The 25,470-nt window shown below is 35.1% G+C and overlaps 1 protein-coding gene across 7 annotated transcripts in view; it reads left to right on the top strand.

Annotated features, from left to right (window-relative positions):
- The window catches only part of DMD (dystrophin), a 991,087-nt gene that overhangs the window by 806,034 nt on the left and 159,583 nt on the right, over positions 1-25,470 (top strand). For all 7 annotated transcript variants that reach the window (XM_018084043.3, XM_018084032.3, XM_018084034.3 and 4 more), the window contains one exon: positions 21,780-21,926. In XM_018084043.3, the coding sequence (XP_017939532.3) occupies positions 21,780-21,926 (147 nt within the window). The remainder of the gene's footprint in view (positions 1-21,779; positions 21,927-25,470) is intronic.

Consider the following 25,470-nt stretch of genomic DNA (forward strand, 5'->3'; position numbering starts at 1 on the left):
GAATCCCTAGATCAGGAATTATCTTTTAGAATGAGAAATTGATAGCTTTGTACCATAGTGATTTATATTAAAAAGCACATATAAAGAGTTTTATAACCTCAGCAATTAAAATACAATTGAATGAGTGTTGAGAATGTATATTGCTGACATGGGTAAAAACACTACGTAAATGTGTAAAAATCCTCAGCACACTCACTGGTAATTCAAGAGGTGCAGAGTTAAAAGTTAAAGAAAGCAAAATGCAGTAGATAGGGGAATATATGATAAAAGTATATAAAATTAATTTTGTTCTTTATTATACTTTTTAAGGTATGATGACTGCATTATTGTGTTTATACTTGTAGAATAGGTTTTAAATAATTTAAAATATGTGGGTTTATTGGTTTTTTTATTTGCTATCTGTCTTTTTTGATAATTAGGCTTCATAACTAAAGATAGTCTAAAAAAAAAAAGCTGCAGCCCTGGAAAACCTGTCATTATTTTCTATAACTTAATGCCTATCTTCTTTCAAGGGTTGTTTCATAAAATCGTTGCTTATTGAGAAACTCAGGCAGACTTGTCCTCTTTCAGGTTGACTGCCATGGCCAGATTTGATAAATACTACAGGATTCCTTCAGCTAGAGCACAATAGAGGCAGTTGCCATTTTGATAAGAACAAAGTGCTTCTGTTTCAGTCGCATAAATGGGAATCATCAGTCATTTTGAAAGAGACCTGAGCTAACTGTTATTTTCTCTAGTAGAACACTAGGATCTAAGAAAGAGGAAATAGAATGACTAATGGCAAGAAAAGAATGCCTTTAAAAATCAAATGTAGTTTATTAAAATAGAAGCCCTTGAATTTTAATCACACAGAAAGTTTAATGAGTATCCTATACAAATACTATACAAGAACAAATGAAATACTTGTTAGCTGTTGAACAGCTAGCTGCAAAATTTGTTTATCTTCATTTAAATTCATAAATGAACAGAAGAGATCTACTTATAAATTCCCAGAAAGTGCTATTGCAGCCATAGGCAGGTTTTTTCATAAATTTTGAGGAAGGTATTCTGAACAGAAACACTGAATCTCTGATATTAAAGGAAAACAAAGACAGGTGGCTTGATTCTGTGACCAGAAATGTTGAATCCATAATTATAGTTCTGAGTCCTATTATGGTTTAAAAAATCTGTCCTAGATAACATAATGAATGTCTTATTAATTGATTCACTTAAAGGTTAAATACTTTTCCTTTGCAAATGTTTCAATTAAAAATTAAATTTGTTGAATAATACACAAGTTTATGTAGCCTTCAGTTAAAAGTTGTTAGTGAACAATAAGATTTTTTCTTTATAAATTATATTTTCAGCCAAACATTATCAAATTGATATATTATACGTCTCATCCTTGCTCTGGTTTTTATAGTGTATATTACAATGACTAGTGATATTACACTGTGAGGAACAGTACTTATTTCTCTCTGTACATCTAAGAACCCCAAGCACCTTCTGAGCAGATCTTCAAAATGTTGGTCATATGTGATTGCATATGACCTATTTCCCAAACCTAAGCTGATTAATAACTTACTAGGGAATATGTTTATCCTAGTACTATTTGTCACTGTTCTCTTTAGTTATAGTTGCTGGAGCTCTTAAGGTCATGGTATAATATTGAACTCACACAAAATAGTGGATTATTATTAATAATGTAATAATAATAATAATAATAATGGATTATTTTTATTACAGATCTTTGATCTGTATTAATGTTCATCTCTGATTGTGAGGACGAGATAGTTTCACACATCCACCCCAAAGGATACATACTAGACTACAGATGATCTATAATCAAAATATTCTTCAGACTTCTCTGATGTCATCCGTTATTCTCCCTTTTTTCTTCTCTCATATGAATGATCTTATCTACAGACTGAAATATAACTTACTCTCATAATAACACACATTCTCTGTCCCTTCCAATCATACCTTTCTGTCCGGTAAAATACAAACCATCATTTAATTCTTTTAAATTCAGTTCAAGCACAAATGAATCTATGTCCCCTCATACCATCGCCTGATCAGTTTGATTGTACCTCAGATCATTTTTTAGACATGGCCTATGATTTCTACTCCTCTCTGCAGCAAATTCAACGATGCTCTCCTCTTGCAATCACTAATGAAATTTTCTCCTTTTCATCAGAATGCCTGGAACTGTTAGGGTCTCATGAGACCACCATTCCATTTTTATGTTAAGCTTTTCCTGGTATGTAATTGATTTGGAATCATGACTTCCTCATCCATTTGCTATCTTATTCAAAGACCTATTCCAGGAACTGGCAGTAGAACCACTTTGCCTCTCTTTCTTCCCCAGACTCTCCTTTGCTCCATGCCATCCAAAACCTTGATAATGGTCATGATAGTAGCATGTAACAATCCTTACATGTCATGCTGATATCTTCTCACTGTTTTGTTGTCTATCTGTAGACACCTGCTGAAAATACTAATAGGAATTAGTACCCATAGGAAGTTTCAGATTTTTATACTTTGCACTCTGATTTTTTTTTAAACTAATAGCCATTATTTTTTTTTTAAACTAATAGCCATTATTTTGGGATGTTGTGCACAGAATTTTGTGACTGGGGAGGCAGTTTTAACAGTGTGGTTTATCTGTTGCTAAAGGTAGTTCCCAACACACTTAGGAGAGCACAGTGAAAAGCACTTTCTTATGCCAGTGATGTTCTACAGTACCACTAGTGACATATAACTGGTTCAGTTTTCTGTCATACACAACGCTGTGAGGGAACAGCAGAGCCTCTAGACTCCATGGAGTATATAAATACTTTCTGATTTTTTTCTTTTTTAACCACTGTAAAAAAAAAAAATCAAGAACAGGCAGTAGTTCAAAGCAGAAGTGCATGTCTTAAGAGCACATGCCAAATAAAAGCTGAATTGTATAGACCTATTTTAAATTAACTCCATTCTGCTATACGATAATTTGTTCTCCTTCACTGTCACATAAAGAGGGCACCTTGACTCAGTATGATGATTGATAACTGTAAAAAGCAGAACAGAATTTAGTGACATAAGTCTTGTATTTTCCTGTAAAGAATTTTCATTAAAGTCTTAGTCTTCTCCTTAAGAATTGGTGCTTCTTGAAGATTTGCTTTTATAGTTACTAGTAAAGCAGTTACATGAACTTTGCATATAGATTATGGATTTTAATATATTTAATGTAACAAGGGTATTCACAAAGGCTGCAAGTATGCTTTTAATTTTTTTTTCACAGCCTATTTACAATTTTTTGCTTGAATTATAAGCTGCTTATTTCAAACTTTCTTCAGCATCACTGACAGTTGTTGCCAATTGTATGTCTCTGACAAATGTTCACTGGAAAATGTCAACCTGAAACTTATTTCCTATTTGTAAGCTGAGCAGAGTTTGCAGTTAGACATCGATCAGAATTCAACTTCTCACTGATTTACTCATCATCTACTCCAAAATGACTTTCTGTGGGACTGGGGACAATCATTTTGTCCCTAGTCATCTTTTCTCAAAATAAGACAAAAAGTAAGGCAACACCTTAAGATAATTGGCTACATTTCAGTTGTGTTCATATGTGGCTATAAAAAGTAAATAAATAGAATTGGCAAGGTTAAAATCCCATATTATTACAAACATCTTAATACTAAACCAGCAATCTCAATTACTGGATGATGAATGGGGATAGGTAGATCATTTAAATACTAATAATTTAGAAAAAACCTTATATATTCTTCTGTAGTTCATTTTGGTATTGTTCTGCTACTGCTGTGCTGAAAAGAGGTATTTAAGAAAAGTGGATTCTTACAGTGCTATTATGAGGGAACTGTGCTGAGAGTTGTCTATGATGGAGATTCTGACAGAAAAGTGAGTTATTGCATTTCTAATTTGTGTTCTCATTCCAAATGATTTGAAATGCCTAGGTTACTGATCATTTCCTATCCTTCCTGAAAAAAAGAATTATTTTTATAAGGAATTATTAGGGGTCACATATAGGAAAATTAATGAATGACATCTAAAAGCAAGCCAATAGTCCACATTCATCCCCTCCTAGCAATGGAGATGTGTGATGGAGACCAGTTTTAAATAGATCAATAGAATCTATGCCAGAAATAATTACCTGGAAGATGTATTGAACAACCAGAATCTGCAACCAGCTAGATAGCAACAGTAGTACTAGATCCATGTTAAAGCAAATTGTGGACAGATTGACTATTCTGTTAATTTTTTGCTAACATAAAATTAAGCTAGGCACTGAATTAAGCTAACAGAATTCATGCAGTTCAGTCTGTAAAGTAAAATGACATTACACATACATCAACTTCTGAGATCTTTTTAATTCTTTTTCTTTACTGATAGACTTTATGTTACTTAGAAAAAAATGCAAAAAACCCAAACCGACAATAAAAGACAATATTTGTTTTTAGTATGGATATCTGAATTCATACACACAGCAAATTATTGCTACTTGAAAGTAAGTTAACTGGTAAATATACTGGTAAATATACTGCCTGGTATACTGAACAAACTTATTTTTGTAATTTGCTCACATTACCCTAGATAACTTCCTACATTATTCCAAGACCAAGTCCTTTTTTTTTGCTTCAAATTTCTATCATGTGTGATCACCTTTTTTTTCCATGTGCAACACTGATTGTTTTCTCTGATGTTACAGAAATTTGAGGAAAAAATTTCTATTTAGCAGAGTTTTAAGTAAGCAAGCCTACAGAAGAAAGTAACCCTAAACTATTGTTTCAGCAGTTTCAGTACTCATAGACTTGGATGTATTTTGGTAATGTACAGGCATTACTCCCCACCATAGCTGCACTCCTTATTATTCTTAGTTTTAAAAACCCCCAAAATACTAAAGCATTCCATGTGCAGAATTTTAGACTATAAACTGTGATTTAATTAAGTGTTTTTAAATTGTTTGTACAATTAAAAGATGACAGCACCCATTGGTTCATAGTTGAATAGGAAACTATTTGCCTGCAGTGCAGGAGATGGAAGTATTAATGTTTTCTTCAGACTACAACTGAAGTAATTACTGTTACAAATGCTTCTGAAGTTTGCCATTTCATACATGTGTCATTCTGCCATAGAACCATACAATAGTTAATTATGTTATTTTCTTAAACTACTTCGAAATGCATGTACATTTTTCCAGTTTAATTTGAAGCCAGCTGTTACCACCAAAGAGTATAATCAATCTGAATTAAATTGTCCTGTTTCCTTTACTAAGTTTCTTAATAAGTTTTGTAGTGGACTGTGCGACTTTTAAAACTGTTTTATATAGAACAGCCATTTCCTCCTAATTCATTTTCCAGCTTTCCAAAAACTAAAAAAATTGTCCCTAAGAGAATTAGAGATGATCTTTATAAACAGATTTTGTATGTGTAAAATATTTGTATTTTACAGATTGTTCCAAGATACTATAAAAGGAGGAGATGATCTAATGATATACTTGAAGACTTTGAGCTTTTAAATATAAATATGGTCCATAAAACCAGAATTTACAAAATGTCAACTCTTCATCAGCTGTTTTACTGCTAATATAAACTAAAACAATGATAGAGTACATAAGAACATAACAAACAGTATTTTCAAATAAATCAAAATTGTACTGAAATTCACTGGAACACGTCACCATCCCACAGATGTTCTGATTTTACATAATATTCTTGTGAATTTAAAAATTTATGAGGTTTGCTATAATGAAAGAAATAGTTGAAGTTTGTTCAATTTGTTCATTGGTCAACTTTCAGGGAGTTATTGTAGATCAAAGACACTTCAGCTAACCACAGTACCTAATTGGTAACATCCTGGTGTGTTGGTTTTACCTTTTTTAAAATGCATTTTTATACAATAGAGAATTTGGTAAGGTTGTTTGGTTGTCACTGTTGAGGGCCAGTTTAATTTCCTAAGGTTTGTCTTTGTTTAATTTCCTAACTCAATGTCAATATGAAATTGAGTTTAAAACCATGGAGTGTTTCATCATGTATTTGTACCAGCTGATTTTAGTTCTGCTATGCTTCTTAGCCTGGAGGAGATGAAAGTTACTCAGTTGTGTCCTGTGGTCTCTTAATCTCATTTCAACAGCTTATGAATCAATTTATTTTCTCACATAAAAAGAAATATATTCACAAGTGGTTATTTAACATGTAATAATCATGTATTTGCTATGGATACAAATTTAATCTAAAAGTCTCATCTACCTTATGTTGTTGTTCTGTAATCAGCAAGATAAGATTGGAGAGTTTGTCATGGCAATAACTAGGGCAATAACCTACATCTAAGCCCATTTTAAATTCCTGAAGCAAGCCATCGTTCCCTCTGCTGACTTCTTTTGCAATAAGTTATACATTTTTGATCTCAGATGCTACTACTGTAATTATAGTGAATGTTTTACAGAGAAGACTAGATTACATAAGTTTTTTGTCTATATCAAGCTATCTATTTTAAAGGAGAATGCAAAATCTTTTTTTTTTTTAACATAGTAATAGGAAGAAAATGATAAGCAGGCAGAGAAATGAAATCTTAGTCTTTTAAAATTAAGGCTGCTCTTGACCATACTTCCTATTGGGAAACAGTAGCATAATTGTGATACAGGAACAATAACATTCCTCTGCTAACAAAGAACAAACAAAAATGGGTATTCTTTAACTAATTTTTTGGACAATCACAACAACTAGTGTGAGAAGCAGCTTCTTAAAGACTATTTTTCAGAAAAAAAGGCATCTGGCAAAGAGCAGCACCAGATTTAACCCAATTTGTATGAGATTTGTGTTAACTGTATTAATAGAACTGTATTAATAGAACATACTAGCTATTTTCTCTTTGATTAAGGACCTTGGGGCTAAAGAATACTTATAACTTTTCACTGACAGCAAGTGAAGGAAAATTCCTGAACTTTCAAGAAGAGAAAAGGTGACCAGTAAAAATGGAAATCTTTTCTACCTCCAACCCAGTTTGGTAGAACATGCTATTATTAGATCAACAGATTTCACTTAGAGCCAAATTTTTCCTTGTATGAACTCACCCTGCTGATTTCAGTGGGAGTTCAACATGCACATCTGTAGGCAGAATTTGACTTTTTAAGTATTGGCAATCTCTGATCTTGGTTTCTGATAGCCTGCTGAGAGAACTGACTAATACATGTATAAAGACTTGTCTGTCTTTTTATGCCTCTGAAGTTCAGAATTGAGGTCAGACCAGAACATTTGTCAGAGATTGCTCTTTATCAGTTCATCAGAAATAAGAATAGGACTTGAGCTTTTAGAAGGAGAATTAAACATTAATATTTTAAGTACCTAAGTGGTATGGTTATTGCAGGCCCTCTAGCATTTAGCATGGCTTTTTTTTTAAGTTTGCCATATAAATGCAGCACGCATAGATATTAGTCTGGTGATGAAGTATTAACATTCCCAGACATGACATTAAATCAAAGATGCTCTTGAACTGGTTTAGTTCTATTCAAAAGCCTTCTTTTTCTTATAACCTGGAAATGTAAATATTTAGCCAAGGGGGAAAAAAGTACGATGAAAGTAACACATTTTTTCCTACCAGGGGACCATTTTATCCAGCCTTTTCTAAGTGAGTGTGGCACAGGGAGGTGAGTGGCTGAAGTGAGCAAAAGTATATCTAAGGAGCATTTATAAAAGAAATCTGATCTGCTATATGTAGTCTGCTATTGAAACATTTCTCTGTGAAGGAAAAGGACATACCAGAAGTGAATATATATAAGCAGAGACATGGCTGTTCAGTGAGCCATGACAGCATGGCAAAGGGAGGAGTACTAGAAATGAATTTTAATGTTGTTTGTTTCTGTGAGGAGGCAATTTTTTTCCAAGAAATCTGCCAGTATTCTGTTTCTAATGAAATCTTTTCTTAAAACATTGACAAAATACATTCCTGGGAACTATCAAGTGTGCAGATTCTGTAATGATAATGTTTGTGTGACATGGGCAAATCAATGAGCAAAGTAAAATCAATTTATCAAGCTCCTGTGCTGGTACACAGTAATTATTTAGGGACTACTTGATGTAGAGAGTGCAATGAATGTTAGATTGCCTGGAATGTTTATCAGCGACCCATTGCGTTACACTTTTCTCATTCTAATCTTTATATATTTAAATCCTAATGGAGTTTTATTTCAATTTTTTGTCCGAGATTAACCCGTAATAAAACCTTGTAATTTCTACTTAGCACCTTTATAGTGCTTCTCATGTTCCAGGTTGTACGAGTTAATCTCATCTTTCTGAGACTGCAATAGAAGTATTATACCCAGTTTACAAATAGGGCAGTTGAATTAGTGAAACTAATTTGTCCAGGCAGCAATGCCACTCAAATTATTCTTATTCTCTTTCTATTTTACCTGCAAATTGTTTTATTTTGGTTGGGTTCAATTATTCAGAGGATTAAGAATGACAATTTTCATTGGTCTCAGCAGGAGCCACAGCTGCTCATTTCCAAGAGCCATGGCCTCCTCTCCCTTGAGACATGGCAGGGCAGCCTGCCAGCCACCCAGAAGGATTTCAACCTTAGTGCCTGTGAAGGTGGGCTCTACTCATGGCATTTTCCCAGCCTATCACTTGTGCTGTTATAAAAACCCTAGACCTGTTTAATTTTTTAGTTTTATTTAACTGTCTCCTTTTCAGCATTTTATTTTAATATTCTTTCTTCCTACATTATCTTAAAATGTAAATAATACTCATTCGTGGTTTGCTAAAATCTACTGTTAGAACTGAATCCCCTTATTTGGCATTGCTGGGGGATGTTCTTATTAGATGTAAGATGTCTAAAAGTTTACACCTCAAGAAGTGGGCCCATGGGAACCTCATGTGAGTTGACAACACCAAGTACAAGGTGCTGTACCTGGGTCAGGGCCACCCCTGCTATCAGTCCAGGCTGGGGGATGAACAGATCAGGAGCAGCCCTGCTGAGAAGGACTTGGGGATGGCGGTGGATGAGAGGCTGGACATGACCGAGCCATATGCACTCACAGCCCAGAAACCAACCATGTCCTGGGCTGCATCCAAAGCAGTGTGGCCAGCAGGTTAAGGGAGGGGATTCTGCCCCTCTGCTCTGCTCTGGTGAGACCCCACCTGCAGTGCTGTGTCCAGCCCTGGGGTCCCCGGCACAGGAAACACATGGACCTGTTGGAGCAAGTCCAGGGGAGGCCACCAGGATGATTTGAGGGATCGAGCACCTCCATCCCTCTAATCACCACTCTCAGCACAGAGGAAAGGCTGAGAGAATTGGGATTGTTCAGCCCAGAAAAGAGAAGACTTCGGGGTGACCTAATTTCAGCCTTACAGTTCCTGAAAGGAGCCTACAAGAAACATGGAGAGGGACTTTTTACAGGAGCATATAGTGATAGGACAAGGGGGGAATGGCTTCAAACTGAGAGTAAGTTAAGATTAGATATTAGGAAGAAATTCTTTACTACAAGGGTGGCGAGACGCTGGAACAGTTTGCCCAGAGAAGTTGTGGATGCCCTGTCTCTGGAAGTGTTAAAGACCATGTTGGATGGAGCTCTTGACAACTTGCTCTAGTGGAAGGTGTCCCTGCCCATGGCAGGGGGGGTTGGAACTAGGTGATCTTTAAGGTCCCTTCCATCCCAAGCCATTCTATGATTCTGTGTTGACTTGGGGTTTCATCCACGCCCACTCCACACACATCATACAGTGGTGGTGAAAAGGTGGAGATGGGAACTTCAATATTAATTCAAGAGTTGGAACACAGAGCTTCCAACAAAATGGTTAACAGTCCATCTGACCTGCATTCTTAGGGATGTTAGAGGCTGGATGGATTGTAATGACTCCTTTTGGTCTTAGGCTCTATGAAAAACTTTGTTCCTCTTGCTAGAGGAAGTAATTATCAACTTTATGAGGCTAAACATTATGAACTACTTACAGGGTAAATTTAAAGATTTGAAAGGAGAAAATAAAGGTTTCTTTAAAATTAAAATAAAGATTTCTGTACTTTTTTTGTTAGAAAAGACAGTTTCTGAAGCTTCTTATTTGAATTGTTTAATATTGGTTGAGTGTCAGAATACAGTCTGGGTCTCAGTAGGGTCTAACCTAAGCATATGTATGGCCATGCAAAGAATCCATATTTTTCCTCCTGAGCTACAGGATCTGCCTGCTGACATCTGGAAGCTTGAGGTGTTTTGTAATATTATGATGCAACTGTTGTAATCTTTGTGGTTTAAACATCTTTCTCTATATTTGCCTTTAAAATGCCAAGCTCATTTACAGCACAACAGAGATTTACTTTGTAGCAATGGTTTTCTGAGGACAAGGAGAATTTCTGTGAGTCTCTATTACCTGAAAAAGCTTTTGGTAATGAACACGGGTTATTATTCAATGTTTTATATTTGTATATATCTAATATACATTGTTCACAAGATGACTAATAGACAGTGTGTTATTAATGGTTTAAAGCCAGTTTTGACTGAGGCTACAACCTAAGCATATGTATCTTTTTAAGTGCTTTTAGCTTTAATTATGCTGAATTAAATCATACTAAAGGAAAAATTTCCTTTGCAAAAGTTCCTTTATATTTTCTATGTCCGTTGTGTAGTGGGTGCTAGACTTTCAGATCACACTTTAGACCTTCAAGTTACTTACAGTTCCTAGGCACTTCATCACTTCTTGGTTGCAAAGTAACTGAGTGACTGACTTTGATTATGTGGAAAAATTGGTGTTGAACTGTTTATGGCATTTCAGCAGTGATGCTCTCTGTCATGACATGAGGTGGTGGTGCAGAACAACTCTAACCACATGTTCTTGTAGAGAGAATTACAAGCTAAATTTGCTCTTTTACTTTTCCCCTTCCATAGATTAGAACACAATTTCAGAGTAAGTGGCAAGGTAGTAGCATATATTGCATCTGTTCAGGGATCATAAAACTGCATATCAGCTGTTGGTGATAGATAGATAGATAGATAGATAGATAGATACATAGATACATAGATACATAGATAGATAGATAGATAGATAAAAAAATTATTGTAACCAAGTGATATGTGTTTCAGGATAAGTACACCTATTTATTAATATGTTTCTGGTTATTAAATTAGACATTCTAATAAATAAATATTTTCCTCTAGATATAAATTTTTTTCCCATCTAAGCTTTTTCCTTTGATATTCAGAAAAGAAGAAAATTAATACCTGGCATTGGTTCATTTTTCATTTTTCCTATTCAAATTTTAATATCCTTATTTTTAAGGAAATACTGAGATAGTCTTCCAAATTGCAGGAAATAACATTTGAAAAATGTAATGTTTTACTGATTCAGAAGTACGGAATTCAGAATGGGATAGGACTTAAAGGGAATTTGATTTTCCTTCTCCCTTGGTATTTTCTGTTTGAACTATTTTTATCCCAGAAGAGGATTTATATTCTACTCTACTGCTCTCTTGCTTGGTCATTTCTAAGTTTATAAAAATATATAGGATGGAAAATCAAATCATCTGAAATCCATTTTGTTTCAACACCGCCTGTCCCCAGGAGCACTAGAATCAAATAAAAATACAGGGTGAGTTTAAAGGGAAGCTAAGTGTAGCATATTGAACTAGCAGCTGACAATCCGAGGTTTCAATGAAATTTGAATGAGAATACACTAAACCCAACAGAAAAGAAACCAACTCAGTTTGAATGAAAAAGATGGAGGCTGTTAAGCTGTCCTGGGACAGGCCATCCCTGTACAGTTTTAAATATAAAACCAGAAGATATGCTCTGGCCCATGAACAGTTCAGCAGTTGGACACTAAGTGAACTGAGGTACAGAAATGTCAGTGCTGGGAACCTGCTGTGGCCCAAGTGTAGGGCAACCGCTCACCTTGCTGTGCAAATGGATCCTGCTCTCATTTAGCTGCAGCTGCTGCTGGTATAAAAACTCCCGACAACAGAAATTCATCTGACACAGGAGAACTTTTCTTCCTAAGTCACTTCATATTTTCTTCACAGCGCCAGATGTTCTTTTCTGTCTCTTTCACTGGTTATGAGAATTGAGGTTTAACATAAGCCAGTGCTAGCGGGAGTTTCTTCTATATGAGGGAATTCTTCAAGAAAATATCAAGCTGGCATGAGGCCACTGCCTTATATAAGTGCTGCTCACAGACCAGGGAGACAGACTTTTTTCTCTGTAGGCACAGTTGGCCTTTTCTTGAAATCTCCTTCATATTAAGTGTCAGAAATATCCACAATGGAACATATAGGAGGATGGACTTTTCATGCTCATGATTCTGGTCATACCAAAGTCCTGATGAGATGCAGCCACAAGTGCTGACTGAGTTGAGAGATGTTATTGAGAGACCACTATCAGTTGTCTTTGAAAGTCATGGCAGCAGGGAAGCATTCTTGCATCCTGGAAGAGAACAAGTGTCACTCTCATCTTCAAGGACAGGAAGAAGGACATAGGGACCTACAGGTCAGTCAGCCTCACCTCAACCCCTGGCAAGGTGATGGAGCAACTAATCTTTGAAATCATCTCCAGGCACATCAAAGACAAGACAGTTCTATTGGAGGCAAGTCATAAGTGGGGTATATTTTTGGTTGATACTGGGTCAGTATAATTTGGCATCTGCATTAATGAACTGTTCCCTGGGACAAAGCTCACCCTCAGTAATTTCACAGTCGATGCAAAAGTGGGATGAACAGCTAATACACTGGATGGTTGTGCTGCCATTCAATTCGACCTTGACAGAATGAAAAATTACACTGAAAGGAATCTCATGAAGTTCAACAAGCAGGAAGGCCATGTCCTGTGTTCTGAGAGAAAGAACCCAGGTAACAGTACACACTTGAGACCAATTGGCCAGAAAGAAATTCTGCAGAGAAGAGCTTTGAGGTTCTGGTAGACAAAAAACTGACTGTAAACCAGAAACACACCCTCATGGCAAAGAAGACCAACAGCACCCTGGGGTGCATTAGTCAGAACATTGCCAGCAGGTTGAGGGAGGGGATCCTTCCTCTCTGCTCAGCCCTGGTGAGGCCAAATCTGGAGTGCTGGGTCCAGTTCTGGGCTCCCTGGTGCAAGAGAGATGTGGACTTCACTGGAAGAATTCCAGTGCAGGTCCACAAATATAGTCACAGGACTGAAGCATCTTTTCTGTGAGGAGAGGCTGAGGGAACTGGGACAGCTCAGCCTTGAGACTCAAGGCAGCTAAGGATCTTATCAGTGTGTATAAATTCCTGATAGGAGGGAATGAAGAGGAGAAAGCTGGACTCTTTTCAGTACTGTCCACTGGCAGAATGGGTACAAATTAAACCCCGTGAAATTCCATCTAAATATGAACACTTAGTGTTCAAACACCAGCACAGGCTGCCTAGAGAAGTGGTGGAGTCTCCATCCCTGAAGATATTCAAAATCTGACTGGACACAGTCCTGTGCAACCTGCATCTCACCAACCTTGCTCTGAGCAGAGGGACTGGGCTAGATGATCTCAAGAGGTGCCTTCCAACTTCAGCCAGTCTGTGATTCTGTGTTTCTGCAACAGCACTGTTAACCCTGTTTTAAGTTCTGGATCTGGTACTTGATTTGTTACTTCCTTTTAGAGAAAATTAGCCTTACTAGTATGTTCAAATGAAATGACATGCTCTAGTAAGTGATTACATTTTCCTAGGCTATAACCTCTCTACAAAATCATCAATAAATAAAATCATATTACCCACCCACAAAACTAGGAGACTGATGACAAACCAATTATCTAATTCCTCATTAGTCTTTTCTACTTAGAATTTTTTATTAATTTTTACATCATATTTTTCAGGACAGTTTAGAGTTTTGTGAAAGTGAAAACATTCTTTTTAGTGCTTACCTTTGCAATGATTTTCAGTAGAAATACAAAAATATTTAGAAACATTTATGCAATTAATCACTAGTAGCAGTAAGAAATTTGTATTCTAGCCTTGTACATGTCCAAGCTTGCATGTTCTTGACAAGTTTATTAGGAAGTGAAAAACATTTAATTTCTGAATAGAGATGCTATAATGTTTAGTCCTATATAAAATTTAGATATGAACTGCATAAATAGTAAATACCATTGCTGGAAAACTAGAGATGATTTGTCATGATTTTCAAATTATTTGAATTTTTTTCCTTCCCTTTTAAAAGACCAATAAAAAATGTTTTAAATTCCTTGGGTTTAGGTTTGTAAAAGTGAAAGTTAGTGAAAGAGGATACTATCCAACAAAGTCTTGGATTTATAACCTCTGGGAGAAACTAACTTTGGGATCAATTTTAACTTCCAGTGTTGTGCTCTAAATAAACCTACATAGTGTTCAAATCGAAGGCTGATGAAGTTCTAATTGCTAGTCCATACAATCTGAGGGGAAAAAAGTTAGAGATTATACCAGATTACCTTTAACATCTCAGGCAGACATTATGCCTGTTTCGTCTGTAACCAAATAGAGACTCATTTCCAGAAGCTATTGTTGGGCATTTAAATTATTTAATGGATTGGGGAAATGAACTTTAAAGTCTCCTTTAACTTCTCATTCCAGCAAGAGAAGGGTATTGCAATATATGTTCTGTGAGGTTCATGGTCACTTCTCCCATGAGTATGGGTAACACTAATGAGTCTTTATGTGTTCAGGATGACTGAGAACAATACAACTGGGAAACAATCTTCCACTATAGTGGTACAGTAATTGTTCATACGTGGTCTCACAGAGATTTTTCTAAACTTGTAAACATAAGTCCAAGTGTTGTTAAGGCACATGAGGGACAAAGTAACATCAAAAAACGAATATGCTCCCAAGCTATTTTTCACTTCAGAAATATTTTCAGATAGGTAGGAGCCAATAGGAATACTGACTGTATTTTAAATTATAATTGAAAAGCTTAATTCCTTGTTTTAATTCTGGGATTGAACAAATGCATAGCAATTGCAAGTAAATCATTATTAGATGGTATCTGTTTATTGAAAACAATTTTTAAGACAAATACAGCCCAACACAATTTCAGTACACTACTGACGTGTACATAAGAATATATGACTTTGTATGTGAGTGCTGTTAATTCCCTTTTGTCAGTGTGGTTAGTGCTAAGCAACAATGATTGCATACTCTCAATACAGCTGCATAATTGCTATTTGTTCTGACAAGGCACTGAGATTGTCTCCTGTGGACTACATCTAAACATAAATAGTGGGTATTGGGATCAGTAGGAATAAGTACAGTAAGAGTAAAAAAAGCAATTTTAATGACCTACTGACATTTTACGGTAGCAAACAATAAATAAAAAACAGCCTGCATTTTAATTTTTCTGTGTGCATAAGGAATAGGTACTTTTCTGAAAATACACTTCCTATTCAGGGTGTATTTTCCAAATGGCATAATGGGATTTAGTCACACTATTCCATTAACATCAGTGAGTTGGAAGTTATAGGCACTTGATGTGATTTCGGTTGGATTCCTGACCTCTGTGTTTGACTTGTTAGCAAGCTATTGCACATGTGGTTGAGGGAGAGGGGGGTTAAGAGGAATATTGCATTTTGGTCAATGTTCCTTCCTGAACTTCATTATGAATTTTGCAATGGAAACTCCCTGAGGTTAGCAAAGTATATAATATCTCTATTGTTATTGAAATAAGCTTGTTTACTTTTTTTACTCTTCTACTCAAATGACATGAATTTCCTTTCAGATTTTATGGAACTGATTTATGAATTTTAAATAAAAACCCAAATTTTTCATGTCATTGACAAAAGCCATTTCCTTTTGGTGATTCCTTAAAAAAAAAAAAAAAAGACATAGATTTTTTTATTTTATCTCTCTTCTGAAAATTGAGCAGCCTTCCAAAGAGGAAGTCAGCGTGTGTTAGGGTTTCCTAAATAAAAATAGGATAAAACCGCCAGTGTAGCATGTGAAATATGGAAGAAAAGAAATCTGAAAAAAACCTAATCATCAAATTTTCATTAATAGAGTTGGCATTCTGGAAAGGGGTGAGGGTTATCTGATAGCTTTTACTACCTTGGAATAGGATATCCAAAGCACAAGCAAATTTAATGGAAAATATGCAGAAAAGGACTTGCAAATAATTTTGGCGGCTTAGCCTGCATCTGCTAAAATATGTTAGAAATTGGTCTGTAATTACAGACACTAGCCTAAAATCCCTTTGGAATTGAAGTTCCAGCACTAAATAGAAAATACATAATGTTAAGAAACTCCAGGAGGATAACCAGTAGGGAAAAGATTTTACTTGGTACAGAGCACTGCAAGTTCAAAACATTTCTATCATAATGGGGATCATTATGAACTAAAGGTCAGCATCTCTGCAGGGACAAAAAATAACTCGAAAAATCCACCACAGCAATGTTCAGTTTTCAGAAAGCAAGCTACACACAAATGAGGAAGCCTGATGGAAAGGAACCAAAAGGACAAAGTCTGTGAAGACACTGGACACTAAGAGCCAACCATTAGAATGGACTCATAAAGACCTAGAGAGATGGGGTGGCTAAAGAAAATAATAAAGAAAGCTATTTGGAGCAAAAATACAAAGAACAAAATGTCATGATTAAAAGCACCAAATCACCAGAGGCAGATGAGTATTTGGTGAAGTGTTCTAATGGAAGTGTAAAATACCTGTATCTATTAACAGCATTTTCTTATTTAAAATTAGTTTTTTATGAGAAATGGAACAGGGCAAACGTGGGGATAATTTTTAAATAGCGCATCTAATCAGGCCTGTGGACCTACAGACCAGGAAATCTGGGAAGAATATACTGCAAAAAAGAGAAGAGATTGTTCTGTAAAAGTAGATGTGCCTTTCATCTCCTAGTGTGCCTTGAAGGAAACATTAGCATACTGCTAAGGGGGTGTAGGCCATTTGGCATTCCCCAGGGATTTTAAGAAAGTCTTCCAGCAAAGAAACTAAGTTCTGGTGAGATAATAGAGATGGTCTTCATGTGGATAAATAAGCAGCTCTCTGGTAATTTCCTATAAAAAATGGAAAGTAAAAAGCACAGGTCAGTTTTCCCAGAAGGAGATGATTGTGCTCCAGAAGGTCTACTCTGTGCAGCACATTACATAAATGAGCTGGAAAGAAAAATTATTAATGCGTTAGCACATTTTGATGATACAAGCCTATTGAAAGTACTTAAGGTGAGGACAGATTGCAAACAGCTATAGAAAAACTTCAGAGTACTGACTGTCAGCAAAGTGATGGCAGATGAAATAAAGTGCTGATAAATCTCAAGCAAAACATGTGAAAAAAGCTATCCCAAATTTATCCCAAACAGTAATGAGCTCTTTAGGCCTTTCAGCATTCCTTTAACACTCATGAAAGAGGTCCTGGAATCATAACATCCTCTGAAAACATCACATCAATACTTAGGACTGTTCATAGAACCAAATGCAATGCTAAGAATTACTGAGAAAGCAGAAAATATCATGATGCCATAGTGCAAGTCTCTGTTGTACCTCTATTATATATATAGTAGGAAGTGTTTTGGATCCCAACTATAAAAAAGATTATAGCAGATTAGATAAAAAGTAACCAAGGACAGAATAAATGGTGTCGGAGTGGGGCTCCTCTTATGTAATTTCTCATCTGTCTGCATGTGAGCTGGTTACCTAAGCTCACAGTATAGTCAGTGAAAATCTACCCATTTCTGTTGTAATTCAGAATGTGATTCATGCCATCTTATCGTGAAACCTTACATAATGTTCAGTTCCTGGTTTTGATTAGCTATTGAATATAAAGGAACCATGTGGTGAATTGCTCAGATGTTAATACCTTATCGATATCCACATGTAATCATATATATCCTGGTCTTTGTATATTTAACAAGAAGAAGCTAAAAATAATATGCAAGGTTTGTAGATATTGCAAAAGCACAAAGTCCACTCAAAATGGTTGGGTGCTATCTCTCATGAGCTAAGAATTAGGGACATCTCAAGGGGGTCTCTAGTGTTAGGTTTAAAAAAAATCAAAAAGGAAGTGGTTCTTTAACCTAAATACTGACCTTACCATAGGGTATTTTGGATAGTAAGAGCATATGTTAGTCCAAAATCGAAGTATATAATTCCATGGAAAAAGATTCCATTGAGGTCCATTTGATATAAAAATACAGCTTCTGGCTCCATAATTTCTGAGAGTTTGTTAAGCTGGAAGAGTACAGCAAGGAGCAGGGATGCTGATGTTTTCCTTTGCCTTCTTCCCTAAGCAGTTGTATTGGCTATTATCAGACAAGGGACTGGGCAAGATGAGCTTTTCATCTGACTGATTATGGTCACTCTGTGTTCTCTAGACTTTTAATATATGTCTGGTTAGGATATCTATGGTACGTGCCGTCTAGAGTCCTTACTAATGTTCCAAGGCATTTTAAAATATTTTCTGACAAGACCGTATGGATCATTTAAAATCCAATCTACCACCTACAGTATCACAAACCATTGAAATTCTTTCTTGCATAAGGGCAATTATAATGAAGATAATTTGGGGCTGGTTGTCCTATTGCTGTTCACACTGTGAACTCATTTACATCCTGAGCAGTTTAATGGGTTCAGACATGTCTCCTTGTGGTAGTAATACTCTACTACTCACCATGTATACTTGTTTTTAAATTATCAACAATATAGTTACCTAAATTTTTCTGATATAAGCCTGTTATATATATATAGTGGTCTTTATGCAAAAGGAAAAAAAATAGAAAAAAAATTAATCAGTCTTCTACTATACAAACTAATGATTAAAAATATAAATATTTCTCTTAAACATTTCAGTCATACTGATAAAAATCACAACCCAGTAAAAATTCTAAATTTCTGCTTCTACAGATGCCAAGTACTGTAGAAAATATAGAAATTATTATTATTCAGTAAACCTGTTCAAACATTCATTGAAAAAATATAAGAACTCACACTGAATTTCACTTACTCTGAGACAAAAGCCCAGCTTTAAAATCATGTATTTTGACTGACTTCTTAACCATATAATCTCATATGCCAGTTCTTTCTATGGATATTCTTTTTGTGTCTGCAGTTTTTAATTGTAAGCTTGCTGGTATTAATTAGGTAGTTGTTCATTGACTAGCATTCTCTTTATGTTCTTACTGTTTGTTTTGTTTTGATTTGTCCAACTAATAAAAAATACCAGTAAAAATTCAGGCTTAATGATAATAGAATACAGAATGTCGAATTTAAAGATGGAGCAAAAGCTTTTGTATTTTGTACATTGGAAAATTAGCATCACACTGGAAAGATCATTATCCTTGCAGCACAAAAAAAGAAATTAATAAAGACATTGATTAGAGAGGGAACTGAAGATAAGTTTTCTTCTTTACTTCCATATTTATTTCTATGATTTGATTTCTGTTTTTGTGACTTGCTTCTGTGCTGTAGCCTTTATGGTGTGTAAAATACCTTACAGTCAAAAAACTGTGTTGACTAATTATGAAGGTTCTTCTATTTCACCTTAGTAATGGTATAATAATTGTGTGAGTTACCTAGTCATTTATGTCAGGTGAGACCAGTGCTTTCCAGTCAACACTGCAGATGTAAGTAACAGGTCTAAAATCAGACAGAGACTAAAATATATGTTTAAAAACAAGTGCTTGATAAGCTTAAGCCTGTGTGCTTTGCCTAAGCAGTGAACTTTTTCAATCGAAACCCTGCTCCTATTGCCATACAAATGGTAGAAAATTAACTTGATTTCATGCAGGAACTGCATTAAAGTGCATTGTTGTGTGGGAACTGATCCTTGCATTTATTGATCTGCATGTATTCTACCCGTGGTTTTTATTTTATATATATACATACATTTATTGTGTGTTTTAATTTTTATTATATATTACTTTTATTATATATATTATAATATCTCTAAATATATACAAATGTATATTTCTATTTATATGCAATGTGGACATTTGTGACACTAGCTTAGAGGTGTTCTCTCATCTTGGAAACCAAGCAACACTAGGGGAACTGAGTTGATCATCCCAAATATAAGCCACAGAGTCATGGCCAGGGACCTGGGCTATGAAAGTAGCAGATCAAAGGAAAGAAACAGTGAAATAACTGTTTGCAAGTGAAGTGTTCACACAGTGGTATATATATCTCTTCAGCCTTTGAGATTTTTACCTTGCAACAACAAATGTCTATTTTTAAACCATGTTGTTTGTTCTCTGAAGTCAACTACTAACTAAAAAGTTCAGGGTAAGCACATATATAACTCTGTGGGACAAAACCAAACATGAGCTCTCTTCTTTTTCTTTGTATTTCAGACCTTGCTTGACATGAAACTGTAGCTCAGTATTCTCTGCAGTAATGTCAGTTGTGTTCCAATGATATTAAAACTGGTGAAATGGAGAAGTCAACTGTTATGTCATGAACTCAATGTATGCATCTTCTGTCACATGGTGGCACTTGCATCACTCTCTGTGCTTCCCTTTGCAAAATGCACACCCCTTCTGATGGTGTATTTTATAGATTTATCATTAGAGTCATTCACTGCATGAGTGCCACTTAAATCAGTCTAACTCCTTATGTTGTAGGGTAATTTAACATAATTGAGGGAAGCCAAGTCTGGTTTTGAAAGACATTTGAGGAACAATTTTTCAGTGATGTTTACCTTTAGTGCTGTTTATGGCATTCTAATGTCTATGAATGTCTTCATACTGTTTACTCTTAAGGTTCCCTGAGATACTGGATGGTCTTTGTTTTTACCTTATTTTGCATCACGTGTTGATGAAAAGATTACTAGGCAATAATTTCAGCTTATTTGATTATCTGTAATGAGATGCAGACCACATGTGGTTTATATTAAAAATACTGAGAGAAAGGAGCTAGAAAGCAAGACTAATATAGAAAGTAAATTATTCTGCCTTTGTGTGTAGACATCATATTGCAACAAAATGTACTCCTGAGAATCATAGAATTTGTCCCTTAGAAATGACTCGTTGTTACATTTTGACATATTTTATCACATTAAAGATTCATAAATGTCTCCTTAGAAAAGACAGATATGCAGCAGTGGAAGATCTACGTAGTGATTCCTTTCTTTGACACAAAGTCATGATGCCCTGAATTTATCTGAAGGTACCCAGACGCGTCACAAAAGCATCATCATCAGATTGTTGCTTTTAAAAACAAGAAGCTTGTAACTAGCAGTTTCTGGTTTTCAAATGCATTACTGAAATTATTAGCTAGACTGAAATTGTTAACTGTGTGTAAGAGTGTGAGACTCATGAGTCATGTAGGCCAGGTTGGGATTCATAGCAATTTTTTTTTTTTTGTACTTCCCATTTCTAACCTTTTGTTTGTTACATGTAAGATACTCAGGGTAAGATCATGCCCTTAGTGGGGTCTGTAATAGTTTTATCGTTGCTTCTGTTGTTTCCTTGTTGTATTTGGGAACAGTTGTCATCCTCTCTTTTCCTGTGTTAAACAGTACTTAACTCTCCCATCAATCCCAAAGGAATATGTGTTACACACATGTGAAGGATGAGGCAGGACAGATGTGTGCTCTGCAGTGCACATCCCGGTGGGTGTGCTGGTTGGAAATGTGGTTTGACTGGCCAAAAATGGCTATGAAGGTTCCAACTCCATAGCACCTTCTGAAATGCTGGGCCTTACCCTTGAGACCTAAAGTCTATATGAAGTTATACGAAAAGACTGGTAACTGTACTATGACCAATATGCTCCTTCCTTTCAGCTTGATATGTATTATCTTTACATTACTAATCAGCTGGTAGCAGAACCAATAGTTTTTGAAGTTAAGGCTTATCTTTATTTATAGTTTTATTTAATTCGCACAGGTTTATCGAGCAGAACTTGTACCCCTTAAAGAAAAGGTGCATCAAGTCAATGACCTCGCTCACCGGTTCACTCCCTCCGATATCCAACTCTCCCAGTACAATCTCAGCTGTGTGGAAGACCTGAACACAAGATGGAAGGTGCTACAGGTACATTGCATACGACTTTTTCTTTATGCTGCATTTAAGTAAATATTTTTATTTCTCTGTGTTTGTTTGTTCCCTATGAAATAACACCAAAGAGAACTAAGGAATTAAAAATGAAGCAAGCTTTCCATAATGGCGCCTCTATGAGAAGATAGTAGTTAAACCTGATGCTCTATTTTCACATGGTTCTGAATACTTTATCAAATAAGATTAAGTAGCCCAGTTTCTCATATGGTGCAACTATGAAGTTAAAATACTTAATAGTTTATTTACCTTTTAGTATTAATATTTAGCAAATCTTGCTGCCTGATATATCATGTGTTCATTTATCACATGACTTAACCATGTTTTATGGATATTTTTATGGTGTATATGGAAGATTCACATAAGACAGTTTACTTCTGCTGCTTCATTCCTTTTACTATGGTTTAAATAATTTCTGGGAGCAACAGTTTTAAATAAATTCTTTATAGGTTAATATAGATTAATGATTCCATGCAGCGGAATCTGTAAAATCACACCCGTAGAATCAGTTATTAAATTACAATGCATTCAGGTAATTAGCAGGACTTGATACTGCAGGTAAAGCTGTTCAGAATGGGATTTTATAGTTTGAGCTCTAATGCAGAAAAAAATAATAAGATATATTATGGAATTAAGGTGAACATCCACCATAAGTTATAAATACTGAAAAATTTACAAATTCTTATCTTGAGATAAAGACTTCAAACATGCATAGTTGTATTTTTTTTCCAAGATGCACTGTATCTTAGCTTAGAATTTTAGGAACAGTGTGCATTAGAGAGCATATGTAAACATGTATGCAGTGGTGTAGGTTATATAGATCCAGTAGCTGGGGAGTGATGTTATGACTAAATGAAGGTAAATGCAATTAAATTAAGTGCTGAATTTAACTTGCTATTTTATTTCTTGCTACATCACTGCTTTAGATTTTGAAATTGTGTTGTATTTAATTTGATATTTTGTTTAAAAAATGTATAACTATGGGGTTTAATAAAGAGGTTTTCTTTCACTGTAAACCCCAAACATTATCAGTAGACAGAAATTAATCAATTACCTCTTTTCTTACAATGGTGCTGTGAATTCTAATAGTCAGTAACACGTTATTGTTTCTTTATTGCTTCTCCAAAAGAAATCTCACAGCTCTGTGAAATCTCTGGTTTGTTATCAGTTCATGCAGATATTAACAGATTTTTTTTTCCTAATTCAAAACTTTGCAGTGAGAGTGATATTTTAAGTAAAAGATCATTACTTCAAGTTCTTTTGTCATTACTACCCACTTTTTCCCAGATCCTCATAATAGAGTTCAGGTAATATTATTAATTAAATCAACAGAAATACGGAAGACAAAATGGGTATTCCCGATATGTTTATGCACGTATGAGAGAAATCAGATCTGTTTAGTTTTTATAAGCAGATGATTAAATTAACATATCTTCTATGATACATTGAAAACTACCTTATTTCACTGCTAAAATAGTTAATTACTTCCAGTGATTTGCTGAAATATTCTTCATTACTTAATTGGGAAATAAAGGAAAGCAGGAAGAATTTTCAGGGTAAAAGCATCCAAGATATGAAAAACTCAACAGATCTGGGAGAAAACCCATGAATATGTTTTGCTGTTATCATTCATAAATACACTAGAAAGAGGGCCAACCAGACATTGTAGATCATTCAAAAATATATAGGGGAAGTCACCTGTTTGCACACAGTTCAAAGATAAATTGTTGTTTTCCACAGAGCTCAGGCAACATTGTGAACAATTCCCTTTGCTTTGTAAATTATTGTCTTGATTTATCGAATCCAGATATTTGGAAAACAAAGTGCTTCATCTTCTCTGAAGATAGATACTTGGAGACAGTATGTCAGAGTGAGATGTTATGGCTGATAGAACAGATAGTTACTTGGAATATTGTGGTTTACTGTCTTTTTTCATATTTACCTAAATGTCATTTGGAAGATACAGAGAGTAAGGTGAAAACAGTCCAGTAAATTTTTAAACACATCCTGAGGGGAAAAGACATAAGTAACTTTGAAGGATTATCACATACAAAAGGCCAAGTTCTGACCCCTAGAAAGAAGGGCACATCTGTTCCTATAAAATAATTTTTTACTTAAAAGGGAGCAGAGTTTGAGTTGCATTGAGATGCAGAGCTCATTTTTGTTAGAAGAGAATAGAATAGCATAGACTAGAATAGAATAGTCCAGTTGGAAGGAAGGTACAACAATCATCTAAGCCAAATGTTCTATGTATGATGTCTGCTGGACACTGACACACCTGAGTGGGACTTTTTAAAGTATTATGTGTTGTTCTGTCTTAGGGTTAGACTTACTTATGTATGACCAGCACTCCACTTAGGTGTGATACTCCTCATAGAAAATGGAAATTTTGACCATGCAATAGAAAAAAACCAAACAAACAAATTGTTTCATGCAAAACCATTTCAAGGTACACTCTTGTTGTTTGTTTCTGGTTTTCAATTTGTCTAATGGTTCTGTGTTATCTTTCTCTTCTATTAATTGCCTTTCTTAGACTAATGTCACCTAAAATATCTCCTTAGTGCTTTAGTTCTTTCATAATATTTTCCATTGATTTCATCCTTCTGTGTATTTTCATGTCTTTCTTTTACACTAGTGATATTTTCTCATTGGCTTCTATTAATTCTTTTTTTTTTCAAAAAGTAATTCTTTCCGTATTCCTGCTTTTCTCTGCCTTTCCCCATCTTACTTTCTTTATCTCTGTTTGGTTTTTTTTTAATCTGTTCTTCCCTTTTCCTAGATTCCTTCTCTTTTTTTTTTCCCCTCAAAGGTTAGATCTCTCTCTCCTTGTCCTTTTCCTAATGGGGAAAATATTTCTTATCCATGCATCCCAGTTCCTAGAAAATATGAGTGCAGGAAAATCATAAAACAGAGCTTTCTGTGCTACATCTTGCCATAAAGATGCCCATTCTTAGTTATGTATGGGAAAAGTGCATAAAGACATAAGATGTATCAGATCTGAAACAACAGCAAATTCTAGTGTTATGAGAAAGTTAAAGAGCATTTTGTAAAGGAGGAAATCATGTCTTGTTTGTTGCTTTATTAATACTGGGACTTACATAAGATCAGAGGAGAAAATGTATCGTTTTAAGCCAAATCTTACAGAGATTTAATATTATATTCATTTTACAAACATAAGAGTAAGGACAATCATATTCAGTCATTTGCAGTATTTCACAATGGTTGTACAGTGAGATTAGTGCTGTTAGTGAATAGTATCAAATATTGCTGCAGAATCTTTCCAGAACTTCATTTGTGTTTCTGCAGAAAGGCATGTTTGCCATTAAGTTACCTGATTTGTATTCAGTTTTGGTGAATATACACTGGAGTATTACTGGAAGAAAAATGTATAGAAAGCACTCAACCAATTACAGACTCAACCAACCCTGGTTTTGAAGTGTTATGTGAGGTGTATTTCATTAATGAAAGCTAATGCACTCAGCTCAGTCACTGAAAACTGTGTCATCATCTGTGGAGTTTAAGC

This window comes from Manacus vitellinus, unplaced genomic scaffold, assembly GCF_001715985.3.
Source record: "Manacus vitellinus isolate BGI_N305 unplaced genomic scaffold, ASM171598v3 scaffold_7_pilon, whole genome shotgun sequence".
Classification (NCBI taxonomy): Eukaryota; Metazoa; Chordata; class Aves; order Passeriformes; family Pipridae; genus Manacus; species Manacus vitellinus.